At 43.4% G+C, this 26,683-nt stretch overlaps 1 protein-coding gene across 5 annotated transcripts in view; it reads right to left on the reverse strand.

Annotated features, from left to right (window-relative positions):
• The window catches only part of OSBPL3 (oxysterol binding protein like 3), a 181,074-nt gene that overhangs the window by 61,675 nt on the left and 92,716 nt on the right, over positions 1–26,683 (reverse strand). For all 5 annotated transcript variants that reach the window (XM_044246243.1, XM_044246242.1, XM_044246244.1 and 2 more), the window contains exons 3-7: positions 7,005–7,121; positions 6,791–6,844; positions 5,702–5,815; positions 2,291–2,458; positions 1,607–1,730 (exon numbers count right to left, since the gene is read on the reverse strand). In XM_044246243.1, the coding sequence (XP_044102178.1) occupies positions 1,607–1,730; positions 2,291–2,458; positions 5,702–5,815; positions 6,791–6,844; positions 7,005–7,121 (577 nt within the window). The remainder of the gene's footprint in view (positions 1–1,606; positions 1,731–2,290; positions 2,459–5,701; positions 5,816–6,790; positions 6,845–7,004; positions 7,122–26,683) is intronic.

The following is a 26,683-nucleotide window of genomic DNA, read 5'->3' on the forward strand; positions in this document are numbered from 1 at the left end:
TTTTTGGAGTGCTGGTACCCTGGTCAGCAGTAAGTAAATCAGCTCCCATCATTAGCATTATTATGTCCAATATTGCAATAACAGGGTGTCATTCTTTGCTTCCGAGGACTCCAGACAAGTAAATAAATGAAAAAAAGATGAAGGTTGTACTGGTCTCCAAGGACACCTGTCGATCAGGGACCCACATGAGATAGTGGTGATTGTCTGCACATTGACCTGAGAGGACCTAAGAGTTCCCACACCAGTTTCTTGGTCCCTAACTCAAAAGACAGTCCTTAATTTCCTGTTTGTTGGATGATGGTGGCTGTTTCCACTGAGAAATCAAGACCCAATGGCTCTCAAACTTTGGCCTCATCGGAATCAGCTGGGGGGCACCTGGGGGGCTCAGTGGGTTAAAACCTTTGCCTTTGACTCGGGTCATGGTCCCGGGGTCCTGGGATGGAGCCCCTCATTGGGCTCTCTGCTCAACGGGGGGCCTGCTTCCCCCTCTCTCTTTGTCTGCCTCTCTGCCTACTTTTGATCTCGCTCTGTCAAATAAATAAATAAAATCTTAAAAAAAAAAAAAAAGAATCAGCTGAAGAACTGATTAAACCACAGATCCTTGAGATCCGCCCACAGTTTCTGATTCTGACTGAGAATTCGCATTTCAAATAAGTTTGAAGGCCAGACCCGTGCTGCTGGCCCAGAGATGGCACTTCAAGGACTACCTGTGCCAAAAATGTCACTCAGTGAAGCTCCTGAGTGACGTTTACTGGAAGGGCAAATCTTATAAGGCCCCACGTGTGATAGTATCTGCATTCAATGGAGAAAATGCACTTTTCAAGACCTGGCATCTTTCTCTTATCATGGTTCTCAATCATGGCTTTGCTTTAAAATCCACTGGGGATATTCTTTAAATTCCATATGTCTGACTCCCTTCTGGAGATAATTAAATCAGAACATCCCCAATCCCACTGGTGACTTGTTTTGTTTTTTAGTTCCCTGTGTTGTTCTTAGCTCATTAGGGTTGAGAACACTGAGCTTCCTTATGGAAGAGTTCTCAATCCTGACTCCTTATCAGAGTCATTTGGGAAACTGTAGAAAATCAGTGATGCCAGGGCCCAAGTGCAGACCAAATTAAAGATTCTTCTGGAGAGTGGGTATTCTTGCCTTTCAAATGCTCTTCTGGTGATTGTGTGTGCAACTAGGGGAGAGAACTCCTATTCGTGGAGATCTCCATTTGGTTCGCCCACTCACTGTGAGCCATGACTCCCAATCTTGGATGTACACAGGAGTCAGTTTGGGTACTTAAAAACAATAACATCGACAACAACCAGAGAATTGCACAGAGCCCACCCATGGAGACAACGATTTAGTAGGTTCTCATGGAAATCAGACGTGGGTACTTAAAGGATATGAAAGGAAACCTGTCTGCATGCACAGCCAGGTGAAGATGGGAAGCTCTGCAGGGAGCATATCATTTGGTCATCACTTGTGCAAACTCAGTGAGCGAGCTCTGAGAGGAAATGTAGACTAGTGACAGGAAAATTCACCCAAGGTGTGAATACTCAACGAGTGCCATCTGAGAGCCATGACAGAAAGGGGCAGAGGTTTCAAGTCACTTTACCTTTGGAGCATTTTTCCATGTCCTCTGAAGACTGCAACCATAATGGAACTCGCGTCTCACCAGCACAAGAAAATGATAAATTGCTTCCAGTTTGAATCGAGGTCTGCTTTGATATACTGCCACGCTGTTCCACAGATGACAAAAGCACATTATAAATGAAAACAGAGCCCCATGGGGACACGTTAGGATAAAGAACAACAGAGTGAGCTGGTTGCTAACAGAAGCCATTGGCTTATAATGGGAAAGAAGCTTCTAGAAAGCACTCCACTAGCGACCCCCAAGCTCTGGCTGTCACCTCAGCCTGGCCATACCATGCTTTCATGCCTGGGGCTGCAGTCCTGAATTTCTTCTTCAATCAAATGATAATCATACCCAAATCATGATACAAATGTTGAGAAATTTCATAATCCTATATGGCTATTAAGATGCATACTTCATTTTACAAGCAGAGAAGAAAACCTAAGTCAGAATGGTCAAGGGAGAGCTGGAGACACCATTAAATTCCTCCCTGTGTTTTTTCATTTACTGTCACAGTGACAACAGATGCTCCTCTGGCCCTAGTTCTGAGCAGCTGGGCAAAGAGATTCTTTCCCACGAGCCCTTCCTCCTCAGAGAGTCCCCAGTGGGGACTCCCTTGCACAAAGTCACCACCTTCTTCTTGATTCATTATTGGCAAATTCTTACCTTCCTACTTGATATGGAGTCCAAGACCCCAGACGCTGAGTCTGTGACAGTGGATCCGGGGAAATAATGATTAACCTCATGTGGAAACATGGCAATTTCATTCTGACGATACATTCTGTGGTGGCGGAGTTTGGATACCCACTCATCAAAGATTTCTTCTGACTTGACCTAAATTGATTAAAAAGAAGGAAACAAGAGTGTCACTCACTGAAAGAAACAATTTCTTCATTAAATTGAGATGCCCTGGGGCGCCTGGGTGGCTCAGTGGGTTAAGCCGCTGCCTTCGGCTCAGGTCATGATCTCAGGGTCCTGGGATCGAGTCCCACATCGGGCTCTCTGCTCAGCAGGGAGCCTGCTTCCCTCTCTCTCTCTGCCTGCCTCTCCATCTACTTGTGATTTCTCTCTGTCAAATAAATAAATAAAATCTTTAAAAAAAAAATAAAAAAAAAATAAATTGAGATGCCCTCTCTTTACATGTTGGCCCGTATAGAAATGTAGAAATATGAGTTTATTGATTTAGTTTAAATTTATGTGGAATTATAGGAATACATTTGAGGAGGAAATGGAGAATAAAAATGGTTTTCATAAGCTTCACTTAGGTTCTCAATGAAAGGGTCCAATTGTCATGCTATTATTAAGAAAGCAAAACATTACCACTTATATTAAACAACAAATAAACTAGAATTCATGTTGATCTGTCTCAAAATATTCCCAAATTCACTTGTCCCCACTTCCATTCTTACTGAAAATATTAGCACCATGGTTCTTTTTAAACCCTTCTATAATTCAAACTTTTCAGATCAATCTTCTCTGAACTGGAATGAATTTGTAAATTCTTCCCAAAATATTTAACCTTGTTAATCTTCTCTGACAAAGAACACATTGGTGAGGAATGTGAAGGTTTTTTTTTTTTTAAAACACATTTCCCCTGTACTTGGAAATAGGAAAAAAAAATGTGAAAAACTATTATTGGACATTTCCAAGATTTTTCAAACACACCTACACAAACAGTTAGCTACTCTCTCCATAAATGAGTATCTGTGTCTTCTTTGCAGGAAGAATAATGTTTATAACTAGCAACTTTTATTATAAAGTAATTAGGATGTTCATAAAAGTACTAGAAAGAATGTAACAAGCACCTACGCACTAGATCTTTCTTCACAGTCCATGTTTTGTGTGTACGAGGGTGTACTAATATTTTCAAAGTATATATATATAGATACCTATATATTGGAATAGAGTTTCCTGAAGTGGCAACTTAAAATCACCCAACATGATGCATGGTAGGTTATCTTCCAAGAAGCAAACTCCAGGTCAATCTGTTCAAATCTTTCCTGTCATCACTGCTGAGAGCAAAGATGTCTGTAGCCATCAGTCACTCATTTAGGAAACGGTAGTGTTGTGTTGGTTAGAAGGACATGCAGGACCTAAACCGCCCCCCTCTCCAGGTGCTACTGAATATATCATTTACAGGAAAAAGCAACACCAACTGGCGGACATCTATTTATTCTCCCTAAATTATGTCTTTGAAATGTATTTCACTTCCCAGAAACGCTTATGGCAGGAACTTCACAGAAATCTGACACCACCCTTTGCACTGATCTGCTCTCAGAGGCCCTTAAAAATCAGCGCCCAGAACATTCGTCTACACTCATTTTTTTTTTTTTTTATTGGTTAAGTGAGGTAGAAGAATCAAAGCACTTTATTAAATAGCTGTCCGGCATTCTGTTCCAACCCCACCAGCAGATATAGGACCGTGGGTGGACAGCCTCTTAACCCTACGGCTGACCATATTACTCATCTAGAAAATAAGATAATGGGATTGGGCTGCCGCCACTTAAAAGCTGCCTGACTCTGAGGCCACTAACGAGGACCCTCAGACAATAGCTCGCACCTACACGAACATTCACAGCTCACTTTCAATCAAATGAACAAGAAACATGAACAGAACTTAGAGTAAATCAACACAGAGAAATACTAAACTGTTTGTCATGGTATTAGCACACGATGTTATTTTAAGCACTCCGGGTTCTTCCAAACCTAGGAATGAATAATTACTTTTATTCTATTATGTGAAATAGTGGATGAACCTGACCATGTCAAGACAGAACTAAGGAGGGGGTCATTGAAAATACATGGAGACACAAGTGACACTCTTCTAGAGGAGACTAATCAACCTTTGAGACAGGGGGTGGGATAGTGGGCTGTTTTATCTTTTTTTTTAGTTATTCTCAACCAAGGGACATTTGGCAATGGGAGATGTTTTCTTGACTATTATAACTTAAAGGGGTTTGTTACCAACAACTAGTGGGGAGAGGCCAGGGAAACCCCTCAATACCCTCTAATGCACAGGACAGACCCCACAGCCAAGAATTCTCCAGGCCACTACGTCAGCAGCACCGAGGGTGAGAATCCCTGCTTTGCTCAGGCCTTAGGCTAGATAGCAGCATGACTGACCACATGTATGTATTAGGCATATACTTGTGTAAGCACCACACAGGTCCTATGAGGAGAGCAGGGGCATCCTAAGACATGGAGCTCACCATCTCGTGCTCCTTTTCCCAACCCCCAACCCCCACGCTCATTATTCCAAGTAATTTGCTCAAAGTAAGAAAAGAGTTTTAAAATCCTCTCAATTAACTCCTCATGTTCTGGTCCCCTCTAATAATTATACACAAAAACTAAAGTTCTTGAGCTTACAGCAGGCCGGGCATCACGCCAAGTTTCCTCCATGCAGCAGTACAACATGGGCACTATAATAATTCCCATTCTGGGGAAGGGTGGTGAGAAAACGGAGACTTTCAGGATTAAAAAATTTGCCAAAGGCCAATAGCCTGTAAGTAGCCAAGTCAAGATCTGAACCAGATGTGGACCTCTGGACCCTACCACCTAGCAGGGGAGAGGGCAGAAGGGATGAGTGAGGCAATTTCAGAGGTACTAATTGGAGACCCATACTTTAGGAGAAAAGTTCCTGACACCGTACTATGAGAATTTTATTGGAATCCCTATAAAATTAGCTAAAGCGGTAAATACTGTGTTTCAGGGAATCTACTTTAACCCATGATACATGGTTCTTCACTAAAGGCACTACAGTCTAGGGGAAGAAGGGGTTATTTGGAAACATGACAATTTTAGTAATTATTGACTGTTGTCATAATCATGGTATGTGTGGGGCATGGTCCCTACAGGGTGGGCGACGAGGATGCTAAACCTCTGGCAGCCTGTGAGATGGTCCATCCAAATATCAATTTAGTGTCTGTTAGAAATAACTTTGGTAATGAAGATCTTCTACACGTTGGTTGGATCTTTTGAAATAAACAAAGGGCATTACCAATTAGCACTGTAACTACAATCCCTTTGCAACTGAAAGAAACTATGGGACAGAAGATCACGCCAGGGAAGCAGCCTCACCTTCAGATGGTAGATGTGCTCCTCGGTATCCAGATCTATGCATTTTGATGACTTTTTCACGGACATCACCGAGAGCCCAACATCGATGCAGCCGTGCAGCTTCTCTCTCTCGATCTGCAGAGGCGTGAGAAGAGGGCCAGTTGAGGTGCAGGGTGTTAAAAACAGTAGTAACATCCCTGACGCTCCTCTAGCCTCCCCTTCACATCCACGAATACAAACGCAATAACGATGACTTACCAAGCAGTTAGTGTGAACGGGTACTGAATTAAGTGCTGTCCATGCATTACCTGTTTGAGTCTACGGGGGGGTTAAGCAACAAGTGCTTTATTCGCACAGCCAGTGAGTAAGGAAGCGAGGGAGGAAGTCCATGGATGGACCCCCACGGCGATGAATTCAGCTGCTACCTGCACTGACTTCCCCAGAATTAGTTCCCAGTCTCTAAATTCATCTGGAAGTGATTTCAAAAGGGGAGTAAGGGTGGGAGGCTAAGACAAGCCATTGCGTCAGGACTTACGTCGGGTTTTCTACAGGCAACCCGAGGACATGAGCTCTAGGAGGCGAGGGAAGCAAGAAGGGATGAGGGATGTGCCAGGGAAGAGGAGGACCCATACAAGGGACAGGACGAACAGTCATTCTAGCCCTTGTGGGCTGTGTCCCGCATGTTAATGCAACAGGGAACTTCCTATCCCCTTCATCAAGGGCTTTCTCCACCAAACCCCTCGGTCACTGTAACTGTGGGAGTGATACCTGTCCTACGTTTTATTCCGGTTAGCTTGCTGGGAAAATGTCTTTTCCCACCCAGAGGACCCCTCAACCTAACCCTAAGACCTGAACAGACCCCTGGATACCCACTGGGGTGTTGAGAGGAGTCCTCCATCTAGACTTGATGGGCAAACGGAGCCCACCCAGAACCCAGGGCTGGGACAGTGGGAAGCTGGCACCTCTGGTCCACGCGAAGGAACTATTATCCCTATGGTTTCCAGTTCAGAGAAATGCAATCCCCCAATGTGTACAATCTCATCCATAGGCTGACAACAATGAGCACTTCAGAATTCTTTAATAACATATTCGATTAAGGAGAAGACTTACATCGGTTTGGCTCTTGGCATATTTCAAGATTCCTTTGTCCAGATAGAAAAATCTCTGTAGGGAAGAAAGGGTAATTCACTAAGGCATCCCATTTAAACATGCACCCTTCCCTTGGTCCCAATGTTCAACTTCAAATTAAATATACACTATACACGCCTACAAACCATGTACTGAGTGGGTGCAAATAAAGATGAGTCCAAGGCCAGTGTCTTACCTTGTGCCAACCTTTCAAGGGCCATTTCCTCTTTTTCAGCAAAAATCCTTTCTGAATGGCTGGCTCCTGGGTGTAGCTCATCTCTCCTCTCAGCCCTTCCACCACTTCCCAGCTGTCCTGTTCCAATAAAACAGTTCATGCTAAATGGCTACCTTCAAAACCAGTATCAACATTTAGAAGGTACTTCATCCTATTGGTAAATCAATCCGAGATGGTGAGATTGGCTGGGTTTGCAGGGGGAAGAAGTTAAACTTTAAATTTTCATACAGATCCTGGACTTCATGAATTTAATGCTATAATTTAATAGCATCAAATTTGATTTTTTTTTCCCAAAAGCCCTCTCGTAGAAAGGAATATTTTTCTCTCTTTCGTGCTGAAACACGGCTAACGGTAAAGCTTTTACTGGAAGTTCTATTTTTGTTCCCTTTTACATCATCACACAGTTACTGCTTGCTCACCGCTAGACTTCAGTCTGAATTTTAACCAAAGGCTACAGCCATCAGGTGGGAATATAGGAAAATTGGCTTAAGTACTGGCTGAAAAGTAGGAGACTGAATGCAAGCTGGTAAACATGACAACTTGGTCAAAATAATGAGTCAGTTGCAAGATAATTGTTTCAAATTCTAGCTATTTAAGTACTGGAAATCCTGAAGCATTAAAAAGGTGCTTTTGAAACAAGTATTTTCATCTTTTTTCAGAAATGTCTGCCACGTCCTTCTGTTTCAAAAACATTTGTTTGGAAAGCAATTACTGCTCTACTGAGCTGCTTGTAATTTTGAAGAGGTACAATGTTATTACATTGTTATTACAATGAATCATCTGTTGTTAACTAGGTAGCATCAACTCATTGACTGAAAAGGATTTAAAAAACACTAAAAATTCTGAAAATTTATTTTAAGTGTATGAAAATGCACAAATCATTGCAAAATTGCCCTAAGATAGACCAAAGTTGGCAATATCCATTTTAGAGGCCAAGATAATGCATTTTTATCTTACTAATGGATTAATATACATGAAAAGCACAAATCTTAAAAGTACGACCTGATGAATTTATACATCTATACCATCAGTAACTACCATCCAGATCAGAGAGAAACATTTCCAACACATAATTAAGTTTTGACAAACATGTCCTTCCCCACCCCTCCAATGTTTTTGAGATATTATTGGCATATAACATATACAAGTTTAAAGTATACAATGGGATGATTTGATACCCCTCCTCTCAGCACCTCCCCCCTTCACTACCCCCTTTTTTGTGTGTGGTGATAACACTTAAGATCTACTTTCTTCACAATGTCCCAAGAATATAATAAGGCATATACTCACCGTGCTGTACATTAGATTCCCCAGAACTTACTTAACTTAGAGGTGGGTGATTGTACAATTTCACTAGCATTTCACCATTCCCACCCCTGCCCACTCCTAGGAGACACCATTCCACTCTCTCTTTCCTGGGGTTCAGTTTTTATAGATTCTGCATATAAATGACAACATATGGTATTTGTTTTTCTCTGATTTATTTCACTTTGCCTAATGCACTCGGTGTCCATCCATGATGCTGCAAAAGACAGGATTTCCTTCTTTTTTTTTTTTTTTTTAAAGATTTTATTTATTTATTTGGCAGACAGAGTTCACAAGGAGGCAGAGAGACAGGCAGAGAGAGAGGCAGAGAGAGAGGAGGAAGCAGGCTCCCTGCTGAGCAGAGAGCCTGACGTGGGGCTCGATCCCAGGACCCTGGGATCATGACCGGAGCTGAAGGCAGAGGCTTTAACCCACTGAGCCACCCAGGCGCCCCAGGATTTCCTTCTTTTTTATGGCTGGATGATATTCCCTTTTGTATGTGTATCACATTTTCTTTATCCATTCATCCATGGATGGACACTTAGGTTGTTTCCTTGTCTTGGCTACTGTGAATAAAGTTTCAATGAACGTGGGGTGCAGATATCTCTCCATGAGACAAACATGTCCTTTTGGCCAAGAGTTCATATTGACTAATGTGCTCTTAGTCAAATGTCCAGACTACAGGTGAGGGTTACGGGTAGAGGCCAGAGGAATTGGGAGATGGACAGTAGTAAGTGCGGATCAGCACCAGGGAGCAGAAGCAATTTGATTCAAGCCACTGGAAACAGTCTAATGGAAGGGCATGGAACCAGAGGGGTCTGGGGTCCCCTGGCTCAGTTTCTGTGTTGTCCTCAAGTTCAATACCTGGGAAACACATGATATCGAGAATACCTCTCTACTTTAGCAACTGAACTCTATGACAATCCTGACAGATCTGCCTTCTATATTATTTTACCTTTACCTTTTTTACCTTTATCGTGAATATAGTTAAAGGCACATTCCATACTTCTGAAATGGTAGTAGGATCCCAAGAGTTAGAGTGGTAAAAGGGAATTCTTCCATGGAAAAAAGCAAAACTTATATTTAGTTCTTAAATTGGAGGACTTTTTCAGAAAGGCAGCAACATCAAGTGAGATTTCTTTATCACATCACCAATTATTCAAAGTCACTTAATTACACCCAGATGATACATGGAGAATGCGTATTATTAAGGAATGAGAAGCCACACGCACATGCACACACACTCATGACATCTGTTCACATGTATTTCAGCTTAGAAAGCCATTCCTCAAAATTTAACATGTCCTACCTGCCAAAATTTTAATGAATTCTTAAGGTCAAGTTTAAAAAATTCCACTGCCTCCAGGAAGCCTTCTTCAAAGGAGAGTACTATTTCATCTCAGAAACTTCATCCACACTCCATCTTACCTTTCCAGTGGTTTACCACTTACTTTTATATGTGAGATTTTATCATTCCTCCTAGACAACAGACTCCTTGAGGGTGTAAAGCATCTAGTTCACTTCTGATTTCCTCACAATGCTCAATCTGTTGTCCTGAATAGTATACATCTGATTGGCTAATCAATAAACTTGGTCTTAGAATAAGACTGCAAACCAATTTATGTCCCTGGAATATTATAAGTCAGCATGCATTTGAAATGTGCCCAATATCTTTGGGCCAAATGACTACTTACAGGTTAAATACAGCACATTCATATCTGCGAAAGAGAGGATAAGTGCCTGTTACCATTGTTAAATGGAAATCAATGGCTCAAAATCTTTTGGGAAGTACTCTCAGGGGATCAAGTACTTTCCATTTGTTTAAAACACCCCAACAGAAGGCAACATGTAGTGATAATACTAGACAATCGTGCATATCTGCTCAATATATTCAATTGTGCAGAATGCAAATGCCAATGGGGATTAGATGTTAATTGCATACTTTACAAAACTGAAAAAAAAAGGAAGGAGATCATATCTATAGTTTAAAGAAAAACAAGAATTAAATTTCAAAAATGTTTCAAGGATTCATGTTAGAACTAGAATCTCTCCTGAATTCTTGAGACCTAATACATTCCTGCCAATGAGCCAATGTGGAAGGCAGGGAATCAGACTGCATTTGCTAGCATTTAAAGGAAATAAGCCAGAAACGGTTTGCACTTATGCCAAACAACATATCGTCTTTTCTCCTCACTTTATTTTCTACCTGGGCTCAGAACTTAAAACGCTCACCAGGTTGGAAAAGCCAGATTTGACGTATTTAAGGAAGTGGACACTCTGCTCGACTAAGGAAGAAAGCTCTGCAGCCAGCTCCTTTTCTGGGCTTGCCACCCAAATCCTCCCCTTCCAGATTCCCTGTCTGCCACCATCCCTGAGTTACCCGGCTGAAACCTGAGAGCCAGTGTTCTGCATGGGGGCAGTCCTCTCCCCCCAGGGCTATCAAGTGGTGGGGCTACTTCCAGTTGTCTCGGTTCCCCAGATCTAATGGATGGGATCCAGGGATGGTCAAAGTCCCCAGGGCCTCCATCTCAGACAATGAAAAAGTTGCCCCACTTCCCACGAGACTTTCCAAAGTGCCAGTGGACTTTTTTGTAGGTGAAACCTGTTTATAATTTCTTGAGCACAGGATTTGACTCTGTTTCACATCTATACCAAAGTATTTCTGCAAGGTTTTTAGACCCTTTGAATTCTTAATATTGCAACTACCGGGTAACTGAGGGGAGGCTCTATTTCCTTCTGTTTGGGACTTTAACAAGCATCACCTGCCATTCTGGAGAATCGTGTCACTGAAGGCCATGTCACGTGTGGTATCTGAGTTATTAGCACAACACACCCGTATGGGTCTGCATTGGTAGCTGTCATGATTTACATATAAGTATATCTGACCACATCATTATATCTTCTGGTATGATCATACATGGACATCTATATTTTAAAATAAATATTTTAATATTAACCACTTTCTCTGAGTTTTCCTTTATGTTACAGCAAATCATTACGGTGATACTTTCAAAATTATTATTCATTATGAATTAATAATGAATTTCATTTGAGGAGAGTAAAGGGGCACTAAAATATTGGTCACAATAAAAGGATATTGTTTTGCTGGGATTAAGGGCCACTGCTGAACCTGACACAAATTCTGTGAGAAGAAATGTTATGCCCTCATGGTGCAGTGAAATCATTCGGAACTGAGAGGGCTTAATTAATTTTCTCATAAGTAAGTACTGTTGGTTTCATCCTCAAAATGTTTATCTTCTCTGTCCCTTCCTCTCTGTTCCCCAGAGAGGAACAGAGAGTTCCCCACTATCCAGACCCAAGCTCTCATCCAACCTGGTTTCCCAAGACTCTCCACTTCCATAATCATTTATGGGGCCCCGTTATGCCCTATACTCCATGCAATATACAAATGAATATAATGCAATACTTGTCTGCATTTCCACTTTGGTGGTTTATTTATATCGTTCGAGCCTCCCAGAATCTTCTCTTGATCTTCTCCACCCATGTAAACCCTTCAAAATTTTAGTTCAGTTTCTCAAATTTTCCAACCCACATCAACTGTATATTACTGTAAATATGGTATTATTTATCATCAATAATTATTATTGACATTATCAATACCATAAAGTAGTATTATTTTTATCAAATGACTTAGTGTCTCCTTAGTTCATGATATTTTTTCCCTACTTTTATCCTAGGACTTTGGTCTTTTCTCCTCAAGACAGTTATAGGGAAAACCCTACATTGCTTAGAACACCAGCAATGATCTATATACATATTTAAAATTTTTGCTATATATGTGATATTTATGCTATATAATATATATATGTGTGTGTGTGTGTGTGTGTGTGTGTGTATATCTCAAATAAAAGAATTCTCCCATGTTTATTAACTATTGGGCTTTCAACCCAAGAAAATGGATTAAGTTCTCAAACCAAGTAAATGGAGCTAGATAGATGGTTATCAAGGAAGTATTAAGTTGTACCCATACTTCTATATAGCCTGACATTTAAAACACAAAAGGATAGGGCCAGGAAATGCTACCCAGGGGGGTCAACTAAAACAAGAACAATATAAACAATAATAACATAAAATAATTGGAGAACAGTTTTTAGCTCCCTAAAAGCAGGAATCTTTTCTGCCTTGCTCACTACTTAATAGGGCACAGTAGGTATGAATAAATATGTTGAACAAATATATGAAACACAATAACTAAATGTATTAAGCATTAAGTATCTCCCAGGTCGTGGGCTAAACACTGTACTTACATTACGATACTTAATCCTTGCACTATCCTGTGAGGTTGGATTAGTATCCTTATTGTTGGAATGTGGAAACTTCTGGAAATTTTTGGAATGAGGAAGAGAGCATTAGATAACTTCCTTAACATGATAAAGCCACCAAATAGTAAAGCCACCTGACTTCAGAACCTCCATTGTTATTCATGCTGCTACGTATATAACGTATATAACACATATTCTGCTATAATTTGAATATATAAATTCTGATGATGAGCCGGAGTAAATGCCAAGCAGCAGCCAAGATCCTGAAGCAGTCTGAAGGAGTTAGGGAACACTGCCCTATGGATAGAAACAAGCAAGGTCTGGGGTCCTGCTCAGAGCTACCATGTTTCCTATCCTGCAGTCCCACTGAACAAGGGCAGGAAATCAGCCTGTGCGTTTTAACACTGCCAACTCTTGGCTTGTTCGCTTTTTTGTATTTGGAATGTCTGCCCCACCTACTTCTCAACCTGCGAGTTCTTATTTGCCCCAAACCTTCTCCTTGGGGCACAAATTCTCTCCCTCATCAGCACCTCCACAAACCTCACAAATGAGTCTCTCTGAGCCAGAACATGGTTGCATGAGACCAGGAACAAAGTCCTCTATGAAGTAATCTCACTACTGGGGACGTATGGGGCCTGAATAAAATACTCACTGAATGAACGGAGTCTGAGGAGCAAAGGGGTATGAAAAGGGCCCAGCAGAGTCCTCAGGATGAGGGATTTTCATCAGGTGTGCTGGAACGGGGGTGAACTGGTACTCAGGACAGAAAAAAGCAAAGATGCTGGCTTCTCTGGGCTCAAGGGACCAGGCGTCCCAAAGGAGCTGTTTCTGTTCTACACACCTGGTGACCAGGGATTAGAACATGCACCTTGAGCTGAATGTCCTAGGATACAGGACAGGGTGGCCTTGGACCCCCAGGGAAGATCGAGGCCCTGCTGACTTAGCCCAGCACGGCTGGCTGATGTCGTGTCCTGAGGCTGTCGGGCCGAAAACCCACAATGAGTATCAGATGGAGAGAGAAATGTGACAGGGGCAGGGGAAAGCGGCTTCCTAAGGTCTTCGCTTCAGTTTAACTGAAGACAGTCTGGCACTGTCGTCCGGCATTAAATTCAGTCTGTTTTACTGAATGTCAAAAGAGTGCCAAATATAGAAAGCTGCTTTGTGGTTGGAAAGGCAACTAAGCATTTATCTGGGCTCATGAGCTGGCACAGTTCATTTCCATATTGCTGAGTGCACGAGTTGAAAGCGCTCCTCCCCCCTCCGGTCCCCCCGCCCGGCACAGCTGTTTCCACAGTGTACATCTCCTCTGCGACTTTCAAATGCTGGATTCTCGGCGCTGTCCTTGCAGTGATGTCAGAAATAGAAAGTGACTTAAAACTTCCATTCTTCCTGCAGCTGAAGAGTGTTGGGGAAGAAGTTTTGTGGCTGCCTCTCCCTATCTGGCATGACTGGGGAGTGGGTTGCTCTAGATTATTTAATCTGTTTCTCAGGTTTTTAAAATTCACAAGGCAACAATACCCAGCATTAGATCACATGGAGCATAACGTAACAAGTTTAAGGATTTTAAAGGCATTTCTGATTTTTTTTTTAAAGATTTTATTTATTTATTTGAGAGAGAGAGAGACAGTGAGAGAGAGCATGAGCGAGGAGAAGGTCAGAGAGCGAAGCAGACTCCCCATGGAGCTGGGAGCCTGATGTGGGACTCGATCCCGGGACTCCAGGATCACGCCCTGAGCCGAAGGCAGTCGTCCAACCAACTGAGCCACCCAGGCGTCAAAGATTTTATTTATTTGTGAGAGAGAGAGAGAGCATGATGGAGGGGGAGGGCACAGAGGGACAAGCAGAGCCCCCTGCTGAGCATGGAGCCCAATGCAGGGCTTGGTCCCAGGACACTGAGATCATAACCTGAAAGAATCCAGAAGTTTAACCAACTGAGCCACCCAGGTACAATACTTACCACCAAGAGCACCCAAGGCAAAATACTTGTCAATAGATTTCCGGTTACTCTAAGGACAGCTTTAAATGATGCCAGACCGAGTCTGTACTTACATTCAATCACAGAGTTGTAATTGTTACTTCTCGTCCAATTGTTTATTCCTCAACTAAAATTTCTGAGCACCAGCAGGCCTGACAGCAATAACAATTGAAAGAACACATTAGGGGCTCCCGGGTGGCTCAGTCATTAAGCGTCTGCCTTTGGCTCAGGTCGTGATCCCAGCATCGTGGGCCCGCTTCAGGCTCCCTGTTCAGGGAGGAAGCCTGCTTCTCCCTCTCCCACTCCCGCTTGTGTTCCCACTCTCGCTGTCTCTCTGTCAAATACATAAATAAAACCTTAAAGAAAAAAAGAAGAACAACAACAAATCCGTTGGGGGCATGGTGTGTGTGATCTAATGCAGTGCGTCTCAATCTGTAACATACATGCTGATTCCTGAAGATCTTGTCAGAACGCAGATGTCCGTCGAGCAGCTCCGGGGCGAGGTCTGCGCTTTGGCACCTTCCCACGTGCGGCCGCTGCTGCTGGACCACAGGCCCACTTAGAGCAGCCACACTCTAGGAGACCAGGCTGTCCTGAAGAACTGGGGTTTACTTGATAGGCTCTGAAAGCCAAACCAGGACTAATGGGTAAGAATTATAAGGCCCTGGGTCACCGTGCTGATGAAGGACCGATCATCCGATTATTTAATAATTAGCGCTATGAACAATAACAAAAACAACATGGGCCCCTCTATGGCCAGTTCCCTCATCACCGGAGAGCTCCATCGGAAGCTAGCAGATGGACTGCAGGGGATTCCGAGACCAGGAAGGTGCTCAGGATAAATGAGCCACAAAATCCCTTCCAAATCTTATTTCACAAATTCATATCATAAAAAATGGGCACGAAGTCTCTGTTATGCAGGATGAGTAAGTTCTAGAAATCACCTGTATAACATTATGCCAAAAGTTACCGATACTGTATTGTGAATGCAAAAGCTTGTTAAAAAGAGGGTATCTCTGGGGCGCCTGGGTGGTTCGGTGGGTTAACCGTCTGCCTTTGGCACAGGTCATGATCCTGGTGACCTGTGATCAGTCGGGTGACCCATGATCAGCCCTGTGTCAGGCTTCCTGCTCAGCAGTGGGCCGGCTTCTCTCTCTCCACCCCTACCCCCCTGCTTGTACTCTCCCTCTCTCTCTTTCAAATGAATAAAGTCTTTTAAAAAAATAAAATAAAATATTGGCTGATAAAGTCTCCTAAAAGTGAACCAAAAACCCAATAGCATTAGCTTCTATCTAGTAACCTCAGGTACAGTCTCTGATGTAAGGATCTAAGTGAGAAGACTGAAGAAAAAAGGAAGGCTGAGCAGGGAAGAGCCCACCCAGACTGGCTACATGGGGACTAGAGTCCTGACCTGCCAAAGGCCATATCTTTCCTCTCCCTTCCCACCAAGACATACAGCTCCCCCACCCATGCCTAGGCAGGGAGGCAAACATCCAGAGGCCTTAGTCCTCAAAATGTACTAAGTCTTAATTCCTGGGGTTGTCACAGACCAAAACACTGGTGCCTTAATTACTTGGAGAATGGGAGAGTATGCACTCAGTCTTGGGGGTGAGTGCTTGCACGGGATGTCAGGGAGCGAAAAGGAGGGTCACTGGCCGCAGACACTGACAAGGAGGAGAAAAAAGCCAGGGCTATGTCAGCTCTGTTGCTAATTCCACCTGAGATCCAAATAAGAGAAAAATGTTTTCTGGTTGTGTTAACCACAGATGGGTTTATAATTAAAGTAGTATTAATAAAAATAAACTTTAATGTACATATAATGATGATTTCGACCCTGTTGAGCACTCGGCAGTTATGGCTGTAATGACATCCGTAATTTCTTTAGGATGTTCGAATAGATTTGTGGGTTATTAATTTTGCTAAAAATCCCCCTAATGGTACACAAGCCCTTCAAGGCTGTGGACAGCATCTTTCATGCCCTCTGTTCTCTGTGACTTTCTTCTCTGGCAACAGGGCCACTTGAGAGCTGCACCTACTGTTAAAGATGGAGACACCAAACCTACAAGGGTCACTGGGCTCAGGCCGTGCAGCCCATCAGCTACAACTGCTTGATGGTCTGTGTGTCTCCAATGACTCTGTAATGAAGGTGCACAGAGTCTGGCCAACAGCACCCACTGTGAAGTGGTGGCCCCATTTGTGGTCTGCAGACGGCACACAGAACCTCTCTGCCCAACGCCCACTGGGACAAGATCACCCACGAGGATACTAGAGGCCACCCAAGACCACCTGCTGCCCTGCCAGTCCGGCTCCTTGCCGCCGGGCACTGCTCTCCCCACAGCACAATCAGTTCCCGTGCTTGACAGGCACGTGTGTCAGCCAGTGAGGACAGGATAACTCTGCGCTCAAGAGACTCAAGAGTCTCTTCCAGGTTTATTTAGTTTTCTGGGTACAGAAGGAATGATTAGCTTTCCCTTGCTCTAAGTTCTTTTAAACCTCAGAGTTTGAAAGAGAATGTGAAGTCATCTCCCCAGCTCTTTCCATTGAGAGATGAGGAAGCTATGAGAAATAATTTGTGTAGGACCACGAAGATGAGTGAAGGACTTCTGAGGACTCCGACCTAGTGCCCTTCCCACTACCTTTTCTAAGAATTCCCTCACTGTCACAGGGGCAGTTAGTCTCATGGAAGAGCCCCCGGGCTCACTCTCCACACAGGGGCAGGTGCATGTGATGTCAGAGAAATTCTCCCATGCAGACTCTTCTGTAAAGGGAACTCAGTCAGAGGCACAAAGTGGGGACACTCTCTTGCATTCTTTGTTGTATATCTCCCAGCACCATTTTAATATTTTACTTTACTACCTTTTCATTTAAAAAAAAAAATCATACTGTAGGGATGCCTGGGTGGCGCATCTGCTTTCGGCTCAGGTCATGATCCGGGGGTCCTAGGATCAAACCCTCACCGGATTCCCTGCTTAGCGGGGAGATTTCTCCTTTTGCCTACCACTTCTCCTACTTGTGCTCTCTCTCTTTGACAAATAAATAAAATCTTTAAAAAAAAATCATACTGTCTTTGGCATATCATAGAGCTCTGCCCTTCAGTGTCTGAGCCTGGAGAGAACCGCAGACTCTTTGTGTTCAGACATCACACATCTGCTCTCCAATTACAGGGCACACAACTCCTGAAGAAAACCCTCTTCGTTGCTGGATGGCGCTAGCTGATAATGGTGTTCTCTCTGGTGAGGGTGCTCAAAACTGTTTTTTTTTTTTTCCTCCAGAGCTAATTGAAAATTGCAATCAAAGTAGAGACACATTCTGGCTAACTGATGCACATATAATTTAGAATCATAGGAGTAGGTACCAGAATAGGCTCTTCCTGTCTCTGATCCAAATCATCGGCGATTTCCTCCTCAGTCTCTACAAGAATAACGTTCTCATAATGAGAACCCAGTGACTGGATAACATCCCGGGGAGCCTTGCGAATCAAAGAAGGAATGACTTCGGTGTTACGGAAGTTAGAGTCTGGTTCGTAACTGGCCTTCCATTTAATAAGGCAGGCTCTACCCAGAGGTCTGAGGCTTAGCACCAGATACTGGAGATGGAAAGACGGAAAACCCAGGGCTGGCTCCCAAGAAGTTAGCATATATTAAAAATAAAGAGATACGAGGCTGAAGTCTGGAAAATGCTGAATGGGAGATTCAAAAGAAAGTGCTACCAGAGTTCTCAAGCAAAATTTCATGAGCTAGACCCAACTCAGGAGAAAGCCTTGAGCTGGGGCTCAAAGGAATATGGACACAGGGGTCAACGGCTCAGCAGAACCACAGCGGCTCTGGAGGCTCTTAGGGAGAATGTGTTTGTATCAGCTAAGGTTGCTGTAACAGAGCACCACAGACTTGGTAGAGGCTGGGAAGTCCAAGATCAAGGTGCTGTGAGATTTGGTTCCCAGGGAGATTCTGCTTCCTGGTGTGTAGACAGCTGCCTTCCTGCCTTGTGCTCCCATGGCCTTTTGGTGTGTGAGAGTGAGCGCTGCTGTCCTTCCCCTTCTTATAAGGGTACTAATTCCATCTTGAAGGCACCAGCCCTCGGGACCTTATCTAAACCTAATTACCTCCTGCAGGCCTGCCTCTAAATACCAGTAGGAGGGTTAGGGCTGCAACATGTGAAAGGGGGTGGGGTGGGGGACGAAAACATTCAGTCCACTGAAAGCATTACTCCTCTCTTCCAGTTCCCAGTGGCTACTGGCATCCTTGGTTTAGAGTCACATCGCTCCAACCTCTGCCTCAGCCTTCACATCCATGTCTGTATTCTCCCCTGTGTGCTTCTTAGGAGGACACCAGTCACTGAGTTTAGGGCTGAACCTGATAGTCCAGGATGATCTCTTCATCTCAAGATCCTTAAATTAATTATATCTGTAAAGATCCTCTTTCCAAATAAGTTCCAAGGACTAGGCTGTGGATGTAACATTTGGGAGGTAGGGACACCATTCCCCCACAAAAGGAACCAGGAAGCCAGAGATGCACCAGGGATGGGCCCGCTCTGACATGGGACAGACAGAAGGTGACTTTAGTTGGGAGGCAAGCTTGTGTACAGATGTGAAGGGAGACACAGCTGCTCTTGAAGGCAGGGCCAGCATGTAGAGAGGACTTAGGGAGGCTGTCAGATTATTCTAGAGAAGGCTTCTGTTTTGCCACCATCCTACTTCTTATACTGTCATTTCTGGGCCTTCAGCATTTTAATATCAGCATAGCACCAAAGTTGATTTAGACTCTCCCTCCCTAGGAAAGAACTGTTGAGTAGGTTCAGTTTATATTTGCATGTATAGCTTCTAGAGGAAAATTCCAGTAACTGCATAGCCAGTAAGCTGTGCTTTCAAGAAAAGCTTTGGGGTCACTGTTCTGCTTTCATATATACTGCACTATGGCTGATACCAACTGTAAATAAATAAATTGAATTCTTAAAGCACCGCATGTAGTCTCTCTCATAGCAGTATTTCTTTTTTTCTTTTTTTAAAGATACTATTTATCTGTTAGAGAGGCAGAGAGAACACAAGCACAGAGAGCGGAAAAAGGAGAGAGAGAGAAGCAGGCTTCCTGCCTAGCAAGATGGACTATGCAGGACTCGATCCCAGGACCCTGAGATCATGACCCAAGCAGAAGGCAGACACTTAATCGACTGAGCCACCCAAGCACCCCCCAAGGTATTATTTCTAAATCCCACCAGAATATAGTTTCTGTGCTTGTCATCCTGCAACTGCACAACAGCCTAAACAGTCTAGCAACTTCCAGAAGTGTTTCAGGAGTTCAATTTCTCCTCTTTTTCAGAGTGTGGAATGTAGCTGACAGTCTATCGTTTGTGGACATGGAGAGTAACAAAGATGCCCTGACAACTCAAATATGTCATTTTAGCTGAAGTCTTCACCTCTTCTACCAAACATTTGTTTGCTTTTTCTTTCCAAGCCTTAGAGTGGGGACACATTGAGAACTCAGCCTTGTATCTTTGCCCTTCCTCTTTTCAGTGTGACCTGCTTAGGTATGACCAAAAGGTAGGCAATATGAATAAATCAAAGGGCCAGTAAGTGAGAATCTGGAAAGCTAACATAAAAACATATAACTAATTATTTTGCTCTGTTGGGTCCACCAGGAAACAAAAAACAAAAACAAAACAGAACAGCAGCTCCAGAGAGACCTCAGGGATCCCAAGACCGTTTCTGCATTATTCTCGTCCCTACATCCACAAAGGTGTTTGCCTATGGAGGGTGTGTTTCAATAACAATCTTTCGTACCTAAGGCACATGGGACTTGAATGAATGTCTAAAGCAGCTTTCTAGTACCTAACAAAATCCGAAATCTGGTGTTCTCCCAATAGCTGGTTGCCCGGGCCCCTACTGCTTACAAGCTATGTGACTCAGAACAAGTCAGTTAATATTTCTGAGCCAGGGGCGCCTGGGTGGCTCAGTGGATTAGGCCGCTGCCTTCGGCTCGGATCATGATCTCAGGGTCCTGGGATCGAGTCCCGCATCGGGCTCTCTGCTCTGCGGGGAGCCTGCTTCCTCCTTTCCCTCTCTCTGCCTGCCTGTCTGCCTGCTTGTGATCTCTGTCAAATAAATAAATAAAATCTTTAAAAAATATATATATATTTCTGAGCCATATTTTCTTTCTAAAGTGTAGAAAATAATACAGACCTCGCTGGGTTGTTTTGAGATTCCAAGGGATAGTATGAAAGGATACATGAGCTATAAAAATGTTAACAGACACTTGTTAATTTCTGGTGTCCCTCACTAACACTTCCTCTCAGACCAGCCCAGACAGAAGCAGCCCAGCCATGTGACTCCTGTGCCACCCAGCTGGCCGCTGAAAGGAGGAAGTGGGGAAGCAGTCACCATGAGGTGTTGCGTGAGGGCTCTTGGGACTCCTGCTTCTGGAAGGTCAATGGTTTATGCATCCGACACTTACATGTAATTTGCACAGCCTTACAAGAAACCAAGGCAAAGAGAGTTAAGAAACTTGTGCAAGGTTAAACTGTTTATAAACAGTCGGAGGTTATAACTCGGGCCCTCCAATTCCCAAGCGAGTTCATGCTTGTCGCCTGTCATCTTTTGTGACCATCACAGCATAATGACTGATACAATCACGACATTCTAAAGTCTCTCCTCCTTGATTGGTTGGTCTTCCTTGTGGTGCTTATACAGCTCATACTTTAAAAAGGCAGATGTTAAATCTCAGTGTCTCTAAAGATACGATTACAAAAAAGAAGTAAGTAGGACGAAGCATGTTCAATACCTGAGGACGATGCAAGTTCGATAAACACCGGAGCACTAGAGCTTTCATTCACTTTTCGCTCCATGGCACATTCTCTCCCACTCAGCCTCAAGTTTTATGGGTTCTGGCACCAAACCCAGACAGCCTGGGCTCCCGGAAGTACAACATACTCTAATAGCCTGCATAAAAACACCCTCATCAGGTGACCCTGGGAGAACTCAAACACCATCTCAGATTAGCCCAGGGCCAGGCGGGTGACCAGAGCAAACTGCATAATTGTATGGAGTCTTACCTAATGGCTCTCTCTCTCTCCATTTCAAATCCCCTACAACAAGAGTGAAACACCTGCCAATTATTTTGAAAGGATTCACTCCCTGATTCCTAACTTAATATCTAGCAAATACTAACAACACATTAGGAAAGAAAGGAAGCGTGCTCTCCTAACAAAGCAGTCTCCCTCACAGTGTCGATTTTTTTTTTTTTAAGGTTTTATTTACTTGACAGAGAGAACACAGTGAGAGAGGGAACACAAGCAGGAGCAGTGGGAGAGGGTGACGTAAGCTTCCCGCCAAGCAGGGGGCCCCGATACGGGACCTGATCCCATGACCCTGTGATCATGACCTGAGCCTGAGCTGAAGGCAGACACTTAACGACTGAGCCACCCAGGCACCCCACAGTGTCAATTTCTTAACTTTAGTGGTCTGTTCAGCTGTCCTGTCCTTGGTAGCGTCATATATCCCTGCCCAGGGTCTTTTAATGATAGCTTCTTAATAGATGTTGCCTAAAGAATTAAAACTTGGGCATACCGGACTGTTTCAGTAAAGACAAAACTTACTTATCTTTATCTAGCACAGTCTGGTTTCTGAAATGTGTTACTTTGAAAGTTCTAGGAAAGAAATGTAAGGGGGCAGTGGAAAGAAGGCGAGAGGAAATTACTCATATTTTACAAGTTCAGAAATAGCAATTCTTTCTCCCACTTAGGTATCCCTTAACCTACTTAATATATCCACTGAGCTTTCTGAATAATTATCTCTCAACCTAGCAGTGGCATGCTTATTCATTCATTGATCCACACTTACCTAATGTCTGCCATGTGCTACCCTAGGTTCTTCATATTTATTATTTCACTTAGCTCTCCAAAGTAAGCACAATGATCCCAATTTCACAGCTGAAGAACTGAGAGTCAGAGGTTTTAGGTAACGCAGCAAGGTCAGCCAGCGAGCAAAAAAGCAGAGCCCGTGTGAATACAGGTCAGTTGCAACAAGACGCCTTGACGTCTGTTCCATACTTTACAACACAGTGTTGGTTCAGAGACCACGGGTACAGAAAGCAGTTAGGAATGTAATCATTTGCCAGAAGAAACTCAATGGAGAGGCTTTTGTTCATTTTTGAAGATCCTCACAATACACCCCTGGAAGGAGGGAGCTCGGAAATTTGTGGGCATTTTGCTCCCACCCCCCATGCCCACCTGGCCATATTGTTCTAACGTATGGGTTCTTGCTGTTGGCATTCAGTAAATTTGTCCAATAATTTGCATCTGCCATGTGCAAAGCCCTGTGCTAGGTACTATGAGGACTAAAAAGACATGTGAATAGAAACTCAGGATTCTGAGACGTATACACTCTTTCGACCAATAAATCAATCAAAAGAGGGTTATCCACGTGAGCAGAGGAAAGGGCAGTGTTTAGCTTGGCATTAGTCAAACTCAAGGTTCCCAAGTGGAACATGTGAAGGCCTATCTCAAATCCTGTCTGGGGCCTGGTAGAATTGGGGTGCCCTCTTTCTCTGCTCCTCTTCTCTCTATGAGAATGAGCTTTAACCAGCCTTTCACACCTACCTCTCTCACTAGACAATGGCGCCAGTGACCTCCACAATCAATGGTCATTTCCCGGATTCAATTAATTGGAACTACCAATAGCATTCATTAAAAGTAAATGAATTAAAGTGTTGGAATTCAACACAGACTTGCACTTACCTTGGAAATGATCTGCAGGGAGTACATATTATTTTTATAAGTTACTTTAACAATATTACAGTGATGGGGTGCCTGGGTGGCTCAGTGGGTTGAGCTTCTGCCTTCAGCTCAGGTCATGATTTCAGGGTCCTGGGATCGAACCCCATATGAGGCTCTCTGCTCAGCAGGGAGCCTGCTTCCCCCTCTCTCTCTGCCTGCCTCTCTGCCTACTTGTGATCTCTGTCTGTCAAATAAATAAATAAAATCTTTTTTAAAAATTAGAGTGATAAATGAAGATTCTTTTCCAGAAAAACCACAAAATTCAAAAGGAAAGAACAGTTTCATATGACTCAATCTAGCTAGAAGGGTAGCTGAAGCAAAGCCTGTAACAGGTAGGGACACTAAAGCAAAGACGGACCTAGCACACTACAAAAAATAGGGTATGAGTAAGACAGTCAGAAGGGACTGACCGCCTGTTCCTTGGGTAAGCTGGTTCCTTTAACTGGGGATTTTCTCAGGGAGAAGAGGTTCCTGTCCTACAGATGAAGGCACTATATCAGAAGGATGTTCCGCTTTTCTTCAAAGAGATTCATCTCTTCCGCAGACTGTCAGGTTTCCTAACACAAGACCATTTCCCTTCTGGCTCGGGAACGGGCCTCAGTTCAAAGGGAGCTGATCTGTAATTGTGAGAATTTCATAAATGGACAGAGGATCTTCCTCCAAAGAGTTTTAACATCTTTTAGCCAGTAAAAACATTCCATTTTTTCTCATAACAACCCTGGAGAGGAAGCAGAGGGGAGTTTTGTCTCCATTTCATGGATCAAGAACTGAGGCAAACTTCACTTGCCTAAAGTTCTTGCAACAGCATAATATAAAGCTCTAGCAGAGAGGGCTTGATCTCAACCCTCTAATATCGCTAATGGGCAACAAATGCGACACCTGTGCTGCCATTCACCCTGCCTATGCCCGCGGGCTGTAGCTGAGAACAGGGGGTTCTTTCCCACGACAGTCAGACTCAACCACAGAATCCTCCCCAACACAAAGCTCTAAGCAGCTGCTCCCAACAGATAGGTGCTGGCACGGAAGTGGAAAAATCACTTATACCCATGAGAGCACAAGGCTCAGCAGAACAGGAAAGGGGTGAGGATTCACCAACTGGTTTCACTTGTTTTAGGTACGGATCAGGCCAGATATTGAAGACTGCAAATGCAGCCCAGACATTAAATATCCTATTACCTTCTTCTCAAAAAGCATTTTGGGGGCACCTGCGTGGCTTAGTCAGTTAAGCATCCTACTCTTGATTTCACCTCACATCATGATCTCAATGTCGTGAGATCAAGGCCATGTGTCCGGCTCTGCACCGGGCATGGAGCCTCCTTGATATTCTCTCTCTCTCTCTCTCTCTCTCTCTGCCCTCTGTCCCTCCCCGATAACACATGCACTCTCACTCTCAAAAAAAAAAAAAAGAATGAAAATAAAGGAATAAATAAAAGCATTTTGTTAATGTGTATAAAGGAAGGCACTTTTTATGTTAAAAGTATATATTCACATATACACTGTATACTTTTGTGGACCTTTGTACAACACTAACCAGTACTGGGTGGATACATGTACAATGCCTGTAGAAGTTCCTAGGGGCAAAAAGAAGAACTATTCTCTATGAGTATTTACATTCTCCACACATAAGAATGAAGTTCGAATTAATGTTAACTATAATAACAAAAATGAATGTTAATATTAACTCAGGACCTATTATGAGTCTGACCCTGGATTAGATGTTTCAGTTTTTACCCTCATGATAATCTATGTGAAAAGAACTATTATTATTTCAGTTTTACTGATGAGAAAACAGAGGCTTAAGTTTAAGAATTTAAGGTCACAGAACCAATGAATGGTTGGAACCGAGGCTGGAGAGTTCAAGTTCTAATCACCAACGCATACATTCCTCCCAAAATCATATCGATAAGATTATATTTGTAGGTTGTTCCCATACTGACAAAATGAGGCATGCTATATTTAAATTTCAAAAGCCCTGGTATTTAAGCTAAAAGATGACAGAACCCTTCTTGGGTATTCATGTTCTAAATTGTCAAATCTGTCTTAGATCAGAAGCAAAAACAAAGACACCAATCACAATTCTTGATCATTCTGTCCTTTAAGCTTTTCTAACAAGACATACAGATAGGGAATACCTCTACCTAAATGCATAGTTCCTCATGATTTCATGTGAGGAGACTCTGGGATAGGAAGGACAATTTCAAATTCAGTTCAAGAAACAAGGACAAGAGCAAGTTCAGCACAAGGAACTGACAGAAAGCCAGTGTGGCTGCAGTACATATACTCTCAATGTCACCTAGCGATGCTAGAGGAGAATTTAAGTAAAACGACCTAAGATGACGGAGTCTTTCAGCCAAGACTATATTGTAGGTGTGTACATTCAGTGACCCTCTCTTGTCACCACCCCAGGTCCAAAACAGCAAAAATATACAAAGTTACAGACATGTAGGGGCTTAGTGTGTATGTCTTGTGATTAAAAAAAATTAAATATCTCCATGGATCAAACACAAAATAGAAATGCAAAAGAAATTGCAGACAGAAGTGTCTAGGAGTTCTGCTTCTGTGGGCTAATGGGGCCAAAAATGTCCATAGGAAAAGTCTGGGACCTGAGTTAGGCTCACAGCTGGAAATAAGCAAATGTGGAGGGAGGAGCTCCATACCGCAGTGAAAGGGAGCTTTAAAACTTGCCTTATGGGGCTCCTGGGTGGCTCAGTGGGTTAAAGCCTCTGCCTTCGGCTCAGGTCATGATCCCAGAGTCCTGGGATTGAGCCCCGCTTCGGGCTCTTTGCTAGGCAGGGAACCTGCTTCCTCTTCTCTGCCTGTCTCTCTGCCTACTTGTGATCTCTGTCTGTCCAATAAATAAATGGGGTCATTAAAAACAAAAACAAAAGCAAAAACAAAAAAAAACCTTGCCTTATCCAGGGAGATGGCAGAAGGCAGATACAGCCTTACAATCAGACTTGGGCCAAGTATGCTGGCTTGGCAGTGGATCTTGGACATTCTATCACTGACATGGAACAGAAGCCTCCAGCTGCAAATATAACCCTTGGCTCTGGTTGGGGTCCTCGGAGGCAAGAAGCAGGTAATAGCAAATCCCTAGGTAGGGCAGGGTGGGTGCTAGGAAAGAACATGGGGAAACAAACTAAAGATGACCCTCTAAAGCATAATTCTAAAGCACAGGAGAAAACCCAGCATTAGAACGGTCCAACACGGTCACCGTCAGGCTTACCCACCCCCTCCTCACCACGAAATGAAAAGAACAGCCTCATAGTGGCTTTAAATTGAAGCTTTAAAAAACAAGTAGGTTGTTGCAC

Source organism: Neovison vison, chromosome 4 (assembly GCF_020171115.1).
Source record: "Neovison vison isolate M4711 chromosome 4, ASM_NN_V1, whole genome shotgun sequence".
NCBI lineage: Eukaryota > Metazoa > Chordata > Mammalia > Carnivora > Mustelidae > Neogale > Neogale vison.